This window comes from Fusarium sambucinum, chromosome IV (assembly GCF_050947815.1).
Source record: "Fusarium sambucinum isolate potato_lamoka chromosome IV, whole genome shotgun sequence".
NCBI classification, from domain to species: domain Eukaryota; kingdom Fungi; phylum Ascomycota; class Sordariomycetes; order Hypocreales; family Nectriaceae; genus Fusarium; species Fusarium sambucinum.
Genome location: NC_139291.1, coordinates 4,591,551 through 4,603,143, shown reverse-complemented (window position 1 = coordinate 4,603,143; position 11,593 = coordinate 4,591,551). Strand labels below are relative to the sequence as shown.

The 11,593-nt window shown below is 49.5% G+C and overlaps 4 protein-coding genes across 4 annotated transcripts; 2 read left to right on the top strand and 2 right to left on the bottom strand.

The window, feature by feature from the left end:
- Positions 1 to 410: 410 nt before the first annotated feature.
- On the top strand, positions 411 to 3,992 carry FSST1_001553 (proteasome regulatory particle base subunit RPN2 domain-containing protein; the record flags this gene model as incomplete). Its single annotated transcript, XM_083227457.1, has 3 exons — positions 411 to 550; positions 614 to 3,524; positions 3,579 to 3,992. The coding sequence occupies 3 exons, from the start codon at positions 411 to 413 to the stop codon at positions 3,990 to 3,992; spliced, it is 3,465 nt and encodes a 1,154-aa protein (XP_083091735.1).
- Positions 3,993 to 4,388: 396 nt separating this feature from the next.
- Positions 4,389 to 6,209, bottom strand: FSST1_001552 (Oxidoreductase, molybdopterin-binding domain-containing protein; the record flags this gene model as incomplete). The annotated part of the gene is made up of 1 exon (XM_083227456.1): positions 4,389 to 6,209. One exon carries the CDS (start codon positions 6,207 to 6,209, stop codon positions 4,389 to 4,391), a length of 1,821 nt encoding a protein of 606 aa, XP_083091734.1.
- Positions 6,210 to 7,943: 1,734 nt separating this feature from the next.
- Positions 7,944 to 8,846, bottom strand: FSST1_001551 (uncharacterized protein; the record flags this gene model as incomplete). Its single annotated transcript, XM_083227455.1, has 1 exon — positions 7,944 to 8,846. The coding sequence occupies one exon, from the start codon at positions 8,844 to 8,846 to the stop codon at positions 7,944 to 7,946; it is 903 nt and encodes a 300-aa protein (XP_083091733.1).
- Positions 8,847 to 9,787: 941 nt separating this feature from the next.
- Positions 9,788 to 11,543, top strand: FSST1_001550 (uncharacterized protein; the record flags this gene model as incomplete). The annotated part of the gene is made up of 2 exons (XM_083227454.1): positions 9,788 to 9,914; positions 10,006 to 11,543. 2 exons carry the CDS (start codon positions 9,788 to 9,790, stop codon positions 11,541 to 11,543), a joined length of 1,665 nt encoding a protein of 554 aa, XP_083091732.1.
- Positions 11,544 to 11,593: the final 50 nt, after the last annotated feature.

Sequence of the window (11,593 nt, the reverse complement as noted above, 5' to 3'; positions counted from 1 at the left end):
TAGGTTGTAACTGAACAGACAGCTAATGATAGTAGTACTTTACAGAGTACACTGATGCAAACAATCTAGCAGGTAGTCACGTGTTGACGTTTACATCCAGATGGCTTATGTAACTGCCTGGAGCTCTCGCTGGTCCGTGCACTCACTGCAAGGCAGAGCTGTGCCTGACGTGGACCATCTTCGAGTTACCCTCCTGGAGCAAAACACCAACCGATACATCGCCTCCATCTCTCTTAATCATCTTGTTAACTTCTTTGTTTCCGTATATTCACGACTCACTCTGTCTCAGGGCTCTGTATAAGCCCTTAGACTTGCCCCGAAATAGTTTCTATCAACCAATTCGACCATTTTTACCCCATACTGTTCGCTGTAAACGTCCTTCGCCCCCCGATCTTTCACAGCCCCTCAAGATGCCTGGTATCGTCTCGGCGACCGGCGTTCTCGCCTTCCTCACCGATGAGGAGCCTGAACTGAAGGTCTTTGCTTTGCAGACCCTCAACGACGACATAGATACTGTCTGGACCGAAGTTGCTGCTGTGCTGACCCAAATGTACGTCATGCTCGCGTTACTATTCTGATGCATTGAGTTGTGTTTACTAACAGTATACTCAAGCGAAGCGCTCTACGAAGATGAATCCTTTCCCGAACGCCAGCTTGCCGCGCTTGTTCTCGCAAAGGTCTACTACCACCTTCAGGCCTACAACGACAGTATGGTGTTTGCACTCGCCGCTGGTGATCTATTCAAGCTCGATTCCCCCGGAGAGTTTGAGGAGACCATCATCTCCAAATGCGTGGATCAATACATCGCCGTCACCGCTGCAAAGAAGGCGGCCCCTCCGGCTTCCGAGAATGACGATCTCCCTGAGCTAGCTACCACTTTCGCTAGTGGTGCTGAGGGAGCTGTCATGTCCCCTACCACTCCCTTTTCGCGAACGACTTTGCCTCCCAAATCTTTGCTCTCTCGTGATTCGATCGACAACACTATGCTTGAGGCTACCTTCCAGCCCTCGTTTAAGCAGTTTCGGTCTGGCTCCATTACTGAGCTTCCTGAACAGGCTACCGACTCTTTGCAGAGGGTCATTGACAGGCTCTTTGAGAGCTGCTTAGAGAAAGGTCAGTACCGACAAGTAGTCGGTATTGCCGTCGAGGCAAAGAATCTGGATGTCCTTCGAAGCGTCATTAAGCGAGCGAGCGATGACGAAAAAAAGGCCTTATCAAACCCCCTCGAAAGCTCCCCCGGTCCGGCCGAGGACTTGATTGAATACACGCTAGGTATCTGCATGGATATTGTTCAGGAGAGAGGTTTCCGAACCGAGATCCTGAAACTCATCCTTGGGCTCCTGAGTCAGATTCCCAACCCTGACTACTTTGCCATTGCCAAGTGTGTAGTCTACCTCAACCTTCATGAAAATGCCTTTTCCATGCTTGAAGAGCTCGTTACAAAGGCTGACCGATCTTCCATCGCCATTGCCTACCAAATCGCTTTCGACCTTTACGACAACGGTACACAAGAGTTCCTGGCTAACGTTTTGGATTCACTACCTGCCAGTGAGCCTGCCAAGAGCGCGCTCGACGAAAATGGGGAACAGGCCAACGAGAGCGAGTCCCTCCTTCAGAACCAGCAAGATTCTCCTAAGGATGATCTTCCCGAGCCTCTACTCAAGGCCTACAGAAATATTCGAGCTATCCTTGACGGAAGTAAGACCATCCGGTTGAACCTCGAGTTTCTCTACCGCAACAACCGAACCGACTTGAGCATTCTCAACAAGGTTCGCGACAGTCTTGAAGGTCGAAATTCGATTTTCCATACTGCTGTTACGTTCTGCAACGCTTTCATGAACCAGGGAACCACAAACGATAAATTCTTCCGCGATAATCTGGAATGGTTAGGTAAGGCGGTCAATTGGTCCAAGTTTACCGCTACTGCCGCGCTTGGTGTCATTCACCGTGGAAACCTTTCACAATCCAGAAAGCTTCTCGAGCCTTATCTCCCTAGGCAAGGGGGCCTTAGCAGTGGCTCTATCTTCAGCCAGGGCGGTGCCCTCTACGCTTATGGACTAATCCATGCCAACCATGGAACAGAGGCCTTGGACTACCTGAAGGAACAATTCGGTCAAGCTGAGGAGGAAGTTGTTCAACATGGTGGCGCTCTTGGCCTTGGTATCGCAGGAATGGCCACTGGTGATTCCAGTATCTACGAAAAACTCCGGGAGGTTCTCTTCCAAGATTCTGCCCTCAATGGTGAAGCTGTCGGCTTAGCCATGGGTCTCGTCATGCTTGGTACGGGCAATGCTAGGGCCCTGGAGGACATGATCACCTATGCACACGAGACTACCCACGAGAAGATCCTCCGTGGTCTTTCGATTGGTATGGCTCTCATCATGTTTGGTCGCCAAGAAGGAGCCGATGTCCTGATTGAGGGTCTCCTCAACGACCCTGACCCTACTCTCCGATACGGTGGTATCATGACTGTTGCTCTTGCCTACTGTGGTACTGGCAGCAACAAGGCCATCCGAAAGCTCCTTCATACTGCAGTCAGCGACGTCAACGACGATGTTCGTCGTATTGCCGTGATGAGTCTGGGTTTCATCCTTTTCCGTAAGCCTGGCAGTGTACCCCGAATGGTTGAGCTTCTATCTGAGTCTTACAACCCTCACGTTCGATATGGTTCCGCCATGGCCCTCGGTATCTCGTGTGCCGGCACTGGTCTTGATGAGGCCATCGATCTGCTCGAGCCTATGATGAAGGACCCTACAGACTTTGTACGACAGGGTGCTTTGATCTCCCTTGCTATGATCCTCGTTCAGCAAAATGAGGTCATGAACCCTAAGGTCGCATCAATCCGCAAGACTCTTAAGAAGGTGGTCGGTGACCGTCACGAAGATGCCATGACCAAGTTTGGTGCTGCCCTAGCGCTGGGTATCATTGATGCCGGTGGTCGCAACTGCACCATTGGTCTTCAGACCCAAACCGGTAACCTCAACATGGCCGGTATCGTTGGTATGGCTGTCTTTACTCAATATTGGTACTGGTTCCCTTTCACCCACTTCCTATCGCTGAGCTTCTCCCCCACCTCCATTATCGGACTAGACCACGACCTTGAGATTCCTGATATCAAGTTCCACTCTGCCACCCGGCCAAGTCTCTTTGACTATCCTCCTGAGCAAGAAGTCAAGACTGAGGAGGGGCCCGCGCTGATCGCTACCGCCATCTTGTCGACCACAGCGCAGGCAAAGCGACGAGCTCAGAAGAAGGAGCGTGCTCAACGACGAGAGAGCATGGATATCGACAGTGCCCCCATCAAGCCCAGTGTTGACAAAATGGACGTCGATGAGGACAAGAAGGCCGATGAAACCAATGACAAGAAGGAGGAGCAAGAGAAGGACGCCGCTACTTCTATGGAGACGAAGAAGAAGCCCGAGAAGGAGAGGGTTGGCTATGAGATTGAGAACATGACCCGAGTGCTCCCCGGCCAACTCAAGTACATCAGCTTCTCTGCTGACCGCTACAGGCCTGTGAAGAAGGTAGGCAACTTTTTTGGCATAAAATTTAAGAATCTGGACGCTAACTTATTACAGCCTACTGGCGGTCCCCTGCTACTCATTGATAACGACCCTGAGTCGCCAAAGGCGTTGTTGGAGGAAAAACTGAAGAAGGTTACAACAGAGCGAGCTCCTGTCGCGGGTCAGCAAAACGCTAGAGGTGGACGATCCGGCGGCCAAGGACGATCTCTACTTGATGGTATCGCCGAATCCCAGCGGGGAGGAGCCAACAGTGCTATGCTCGGACAGCTGTTGCGCAACTCAGGCCGGTCGCCGTTCGGTCTTCTCGATGCCGACCCCCAAACTCCTGGTGGTAATGCATCGGGTGCTGCAGCCGCTGCCGGTGTTTTGACTGCTGTTGACGAGGACTCTGACGACGAAGAGGCCAAGACACCTGGCGAGTTCGAGTACTTCACAGATGCCGAGGATGACGAAGACGACGACGAGTAGATAGAGCTTTAGCAGGGGACTAAGCTAAGATGGTCTTTTGTAGATGCAGGTCAGGAGGATCGTTGAAGAAAGGAAACTCTCTGGCTGGATTGCATGTATACTTAGAGATTTTGACCAATCAAGATAGAGCAGCGTTGGGCGAAGCTTAGGATGTGACACATCCTAAGATGTACCTGTATAATGGAGAATAGAAGTCAGCACATTGACATATGTGATACCGTATTTGGATTCCAACTTGAAGTTCAAGTGCTACAACAAAAGCCACATTCAATAATAATAAATCTATAAATTAATCGTACTTTGTCGTTGGCCTGTGTGAATCCGTGCCATTCATCGCTCGCTCAATATCAATGACCCCTTTCGCCTGTCCAGAACCTGATTAAGTACCCATGCTATTTACTCCCGAGAATCAACTTGTCCGTGACCCTCCTTGGTAGAGCTTTCATCACATATCTTGACGCGGTGCCACGCTGTAGCAAGGTTCCCGCGAATATTCCATGTTGCGGCGTAACTCTCTGGTTGCGTATTGTATGCTTCATCGGTGGCTTTCACAACAAAGGTAGCGTATCGCTTCCCTGACTCTGATGTCTCGAAAGCGCTCAGCGGTACAGGTCCATCGAACTTCCATCTTCGCCAAGCCCAGGCGGCGTGACCAAAGCAGGGAGATTGTTCGCCCTCTTTCGTCGAGCAGTCGGGAATAATGGAAGCCTGGGACCAAGTCTTGCCGTTGTCTGCAGAGATATCAACGCGGACTATGGCACGGCCGCCGCCCGAGTATGCATAGCCTGTCAATGAAGCAGGCTTGGCATAAGTATCATTGCTCTTCGCCCAGTCACCAAGTTTGCAAGTCGTTATAGCACTCTGGACAGGCATTTCCTGGATAGAAGGTGCGGTATCCCAGTCTACCTGTGTTTGGTTTGGTCCAAAGCACTTGTAATCGCGTCGCTGCCATTGAGATGTGCTCTCTTCATCACTGAGTGTGACATGGTTCAGCCATTTCACAGACCGCGCAGCAACATGTCCTGGAACAATCGCACGTAGTGGGAATCCATGATCGCGCGGAAGCGCCTGGCCGTTCATTCCGTAGGCGAGTATCACATCGCCTTGGGGGTCAATAGCTTTTTTGATAGGGATTGATGCACCGTAAGCTTCCAGGCCAGAGAATTGAACGTGTTTGGCTTCTGATTCTCCTGTCAATCCAGACTGCAAGTCAAAACCTGCGTCTGCCAGCACATCGGAAAGTAGGACGCCTTCCCAGCAAGCATTAGAGATGGCGCCAGTAGTCCATGGGAGGCCGCTGGTCTTTCTCCCCGATCCTTCATTCATGTGCCGGCGGCGATTGCCGGAACATTGAAGGGCAGCAGTAACTTTGTGGGGTTTAAAGCGTGACTTGAGGTCATCAAGGGTATATTCTTTTACAGTGCCATCGGGAAGCTCTATCGTAAGATTGTGGTTTTTGCCGCCTTGGGCAATTTTTGGCACCCACATGTGGTTGCGTACGTAGAATAGGTCGTTGGGAGTAAGAAACTCGTTCGTCATGGCATTCGCAGGAGTCTCTGCGTTCCTGGGCTTTTCCGTCATGGTCACCAGCGCTGGATGGCGATCTGGGTCATCAGAGAAGGGGTCTTCAATCTCGTCTTGGGAAGGACGTCCGTTAACCAGATCTTCTGGGTCGACATAACCGATCAAGTACTGATTTAGAATATCGTAGACGTAGTCGTTCTTGTGAATGGAAAAGATATCCCAGTACCGATCAATAGAACCGCCCGCAGCACGAAGGATAACATCGCCACCAGGATGCGCGCCTATCCATTCTGTGATATCGTACACTTTATCACGGTGAATAACCCAAGGATGGTCGGAGCGAGCGTCGTGTTTGCGCACTTCATCAATGCGATAACAAGGCAACGAAGCTCCCTGTAGGTCGGAAACGCTTTCGGCTTCAGAGTGGAAATCGCATCTTGTAGGAGACTGCTGCGACAACTGGTATGCGACACAAAAGGAGGCTGCTCCAGCGAGGAGCACCGCGAGGGAAGCACTTGGGTATCTCGGTGCAGGTGCTTCTTTAATAGAAGCAGAAGGCTTTGCAGGTGATGGTCTTGGTCGAGTCGTAACAAAGCAACGAGATTGTGCTCTCGCAGGGGCTTGTGAGACAGCAGGTAATGATGGTAGGGGCCGTAGTCGGCTAACCATACGTTGCGTTGATCGCGATAGCATGACTGGAAGAATTCCAGGTCAAGAGGAGAGATTACTGCGATGATGATAGGAAATAATGCATCGCCATCAAACTGCCTCTTGGGGCGATACTGTTGTAATTGATTTCGTGATATCAGTAAAACTGGAGTAGACAGGCGCCACTGTGGACTAGGTACCCTTAAAAAGTTGATGGATCCCGACTTAAACAAAGATGACGTCGGGGAATCTTTCGGAGAGTACAAGAACCCTGAGATGAAGAACCTCACCTCACTTTATATATAATTCATCATGGCTTAGTTTGTACTGATAAGCCAGCCAGCGGTGAGCTCAGGGGATGAACACGTGAATCAATTCGGAAGCTAGGAACGAGTCAGAGCGCAGAGTTGGCGATGCCGAGACAATTCCAGAGACACATCGTGACCTTGGTAGTCGTACAGTACACGGTAGAATTGATATTGCATGTTTAGCAAGGTTCGATCGGCGACCAGGTAGTCAACATTCGCCGATTCATTCACTGCTTTTAATTATTTTACGTCACTCCACATATCAAGTTGAAACACTATTGGCTGGCTCACCGAAATGAACCCCGAATGGGAGGTGTCATCCCCTGAAAGAGCCATGGATGCACTGAAAACCCAGTGAACAAGCCCCTGTATGCATCTGCAGCCACTGTTTATCGATTAGTAGGTACGGTGACATGGAAGTGCCGCCAGGTTGGTCATTTAAATGTTAGTCACTTTGATTCAACTGCCGACGACAGCAATACTCCACGACTTCTTCCCCAGTTAATACTACCACGTATCTCACTCATCGGTCTCTTCTGGATTTCCAAGGCTCCACGTTTGTGTTGAACAACAACCCTAGGTAGTAGGTATCAACTGCAGGGGGTAGGTACTGACAGTACCTTTGTGCAACACAAACAGCATGCATTGTTTATAAGACATGTGTATGCACCAAGTCCATACCATTTAGCTTAAGTGTATTACTGAAGGGAAGTAAAATCAAAACCAGACTCCGAAAAATACTCCGAGAATTCTACTTCTATAGGAAAGCGGTATTCTTCACGCACAATGTATAGGTTAACAGCTTGAGTTCTAGTCTAGGTGTAAACAGTATCCCGGAACTACAAAATAACTTGCCCACTTTTGGAGATCAGTTCAACAAAAGGATCCAAAGTCCAGTATTTGTATTCCTCCAGTTTCTTAAATTGGCGATAAAGGAGAAAAGATAGACAGACACCCAAAGGACAAAAAGATCAAAACATACAACAGCGGGGATTCGCTGGTCGTCACCGACCCAACTACTAATCCGCCCCTTACCAGCTTGACTATGGGAGAGCGGACGGGATCCCGTATTTTCTGGTAGGTATGGTCGTATGTACAAGAATAAGACATGATTCGTGTTATATACAGACATGGTCATAATGCAGCGCAATATCTGAACTTGATTATGTCGACGTGAGGAGCTCACCACCTGGAATATAAGCACATAGTAAGACGGATCTATAGTTCCTAAGATCTGGATATGATTTATCCCTATTGGATTTTAATTCGCTCTATTGGTGTGTTCTATCTCTTCCAATCCAGTCTTGATATAATGGACCAACATGACCTCCAGAGCCTAACGCAAATACAAATATGTCCAACATGTTCATATACACAATCGACTAGGAAAACTATAATCCTATGCGTCCAATCCGGCATTAAAAGACCTCACTCGGTACAACTATGTCCGGCAGAAGGGGAATCCAATACATCATCTTTGGCAACTGGATTCACCAGCTTTCTTGGTGCTCGAGTCCCCATGATCCTTGGGACTTGTCTCGCCCCCTCCATCGGCCCCCTTCTCGACACTGGTCCCCTTCTCACTGGCTTCACACATGCCTTCCTTGACACATATGTCCTTCTGGCCCTCGCTCAACCTGCCCTTGCCCTTCTCGACGGCAGTTGGACTTTTGTTCTGGTCCTTGACGTCCGGGAAGTTAAAAGTGGCCGTCAGTTTCGAGAGGCTATCAGGACCAGAACCAGAACCATGGACAGAAGCGGGTTGGAAACCATTGTCGTTTTGGTCCGTGTTTGATGGCAAGATCTCGGGAACCTCAAAGACGACAGAAAGCTTTTCGATCTTGGGTAGTCCAGTACCTGCCGCGGGGAGATCGGTGACTTTAGGGAGAAACTGCATCTCGATCTCCGTGTCCTGGCTGCCGCTTTCAAGGTCTGAACTGGACTTTTTGGGGGGCCAACCGCCGCCTAGTCGTGCAACAACAGCTCGGCTGTCGAACGGACCTCTGGCTACCTCCTTTTCTTCCTCCTCCTTTGTCTTCCAGTAGCGTTGGTTCTTTGGGGACCGGAAGATGTTGGTGAAGGAGTACCACACTGGCATGTAGTTGTCCTTGGTGCAGAGGATGCAGGGCAGGTTGATCAAGTGTTTGATGAGTGTGATGAAGGTCAACCTCTCATCTTGGAGCTCTCCGGTGCGTGACTTTTGCACCATGTCCCGCACAACAATACCGATAAAGAAGCCAAACATCAGACCCATGATGACCCAGGCGAAGATGCCAGCCTGGCGATCCTCGTGCAGAGACCAAGGGTCTGTGAACTCAAGGTGAGTTTGGTTGATCATTGTAGACTGAGGGGAAGGTATCAGTGGGGGTGCCATTGTATTCATATAATGGTAGTAGAAGGATGCAAATGGATACGTTTCCACAGAGACAGTGTGATATTCGTCTGAAAGTTGGAATTGAGCATTGGGTGGGAAGAAACAGAAGGTAAGGAAAGAAGAGAAATTGAGGGGGGTAAGAGGACGTGTTTTTATATGGTGGCAGTTATTACTACGAAGCCTTTCAAAGTTAAACATGAGGGAATTTCAAGAAGCATCGGTACATTTCGAGGGACTTTATCGACTGTAAAACTTCAGCCAGTTCGGTCCCAGACCACCGCCAGGGCCAAAGACGTTGAGGCGACTCAAGATGATGATTGCTCAAGGGCATCGGTTCCTGAGCAGCTGTCCCGTATATTTCCAACGAATCGGACACGCCTTCATTTTGATATATCAGCCATCAAGGCCACAACTGGGCAACGTCGAATGAGAAAAGACCAGCACGATAACTACGTTTGTCTCTATTGGAGGTCGAGAGCCATTGCATGTTTTAAGCTCTCTCGACAACATTCGATGAGGTGGTGTTGCCCTGTGATGATAGAGTTAAATAAACAAAGTCGATCAAAAGGCCCACGTTCAATAGTAGGTACCATGTGTAAGTCGGTTATCAAAGTTCGGGACCCGTGACTTTGAAGTTATTAGTGAGACTATTTCCATTTTAGACTTTCACGTCACTTTTGTCAAAAGTATAAATAGGAAGGACCCAAAAAAGTAGTGTCGCTGAATCAGGACGCTTGGGTTGTAACTTCCCGATCTAACAACACTCGAATAAACTGTGTTTAATAATCCCTCAAATTATTGTGAATATCTGTTTAATTGGGTGCCTATCATTCAATACTTGTATTTCTTGTGCGTGAAGAAATGGTTACCGCCGAAAAGGTACCTGCCAGTGCCAGTGCCAGTGCCAGTGCCACGCAAGTGACAAGAGTAACACCAGCGAAATGACCACTCCAATATCAACATCACCCAACCCATCGCCTTCGGCCTCAACTTCCTCCCTCCTCCGCCGCGTCGGCTCCTTCAAGACCAAAAATGACCTTTCCGAGCGTTTGGGATCTCTGAGGATGAGTGCGTCTCCTATACCTTCACTTCTGCTTCTGCTTATGCTTGCTCTCGTCATATCAACACTCCAAGGCTGACTTTAAAATGCCGTTTCAAGGCGGTGTCAGAGTGCGCACAAGAAGCACTTCTAATCCTGCGGCTCTCTTCAAGAACCGCTCTCAGCCTGTGACGCCTGTTACACCCAACACGCCAATATCGCCCAATTTTTCCAAGTTGCGTCCTCCAGCGAATCTTCCCCGTCAAAACCTTCCTGCATGGGATCGCGTTTATGATGCTGTTTGCCATAGCACTGTGGCTGAAAAAGCAAGCTTCGATAAAGTGCTTCTGGCCTTCTTCAAGGATCATGGCCGAAGAAAGTCGTCATTTGGATATTTCCGTCTTCCGGACTCGGTGCGGTTTCAAATCTGCCTGTACTTACTTCCTGACAACGATAAGCCTCTGCGCCTAAACAAATACCCATTCAACCGAGATGTCTGGCGCTCACAAGATTTCACATCACCTTATTCTACCCTAGGCCTACTCTCACCGTACTTGGAAGTTTCCTTCGCCTTTCGCGCAGATGTTCTCGTCACTTTTCTCCAGCAAACGAGACTACACGCCGTCCTCTCTCCATTCATAGGACCTAGGGTGAGCCCACTTGCAACAACATGGCTCAACACATATGGGCCATACGCAAGTAATATTGTTATAGAGCTAGAAATGTCGCATCTGGCCGGCGGCCCTACCCCCGACGCTGAAAGACTGCTGGCCAACTCCGAGAAGACCGGGCTGAGTTTTCAATACTTCGTCGTGTCGCAACTTAAGCGCAGCTATTCCTGCCCTCTGGAAAGTCTGATCCTTTTGTGTCGAAGGTTCTACGGAAAGCGGCCACCGAAAATAGAACCTGAGACAATGAACACCACAATGAGCGCCGCAAGCAGCCGGCCACCTTCGCGAGGCGTCAAAACACCCGAACCACACAGTCCAAGGGGTAAGCCTTTTCAACGGTGGGAATCCTTAACAAGCGATGAGCTATTGTTGAGTCCCGCCTCCTCTTATGGTATCGACCATTCAGGTGTACCAATGCCAACGACTGTCCGTCTTCGAGATGAATACTGTCCCGACTCGAACCTTGTGTTCTGTAACAACATACTTTACCTCAAGGGCCGCATCGGATCCATACGAATGTGCGGTTTCAGCGAGGACTACACGGCACGCCTGATAGGAAGCATGTTCTGCCATCAAAATAGTCTCGCCTATCGTGTTACGCCATCGACGATATGGCCTAAACTCGACGGCCAAAAGTCTTACCTCGACATGGGCCAAGGTATTATTGCGCTGGATGAACATGAGGTTCCTGCCTCAAACAACGTACCCGATGCTTTACGTAAGTGGGAAGGTTGTGTTCAGCTACCGCCGCCCCATATCGACGGAAACGGAAACCTTCTTCTCCCTGCCCTAGTGGCTGATTTGCAGCGATTGAGGGACAGTGTTCCACGGAGCGAGACAAGCTTATCGGAGCGTACATGCGAGGAATTGCGGAACGAGGTCAAGAAGAAGAAGAAGGGACTTGCTTGGCTCAAGGAACCTTTCAGTAAAGGAAAGCAAAGGATGAAGAAGAGAGAGTTGTCGAGAGATGCCGCTACGACGTATTAAAAGACATTTACCATCGCCAAAGGCGGGGCTATGATAGAAAGATGGCTCAT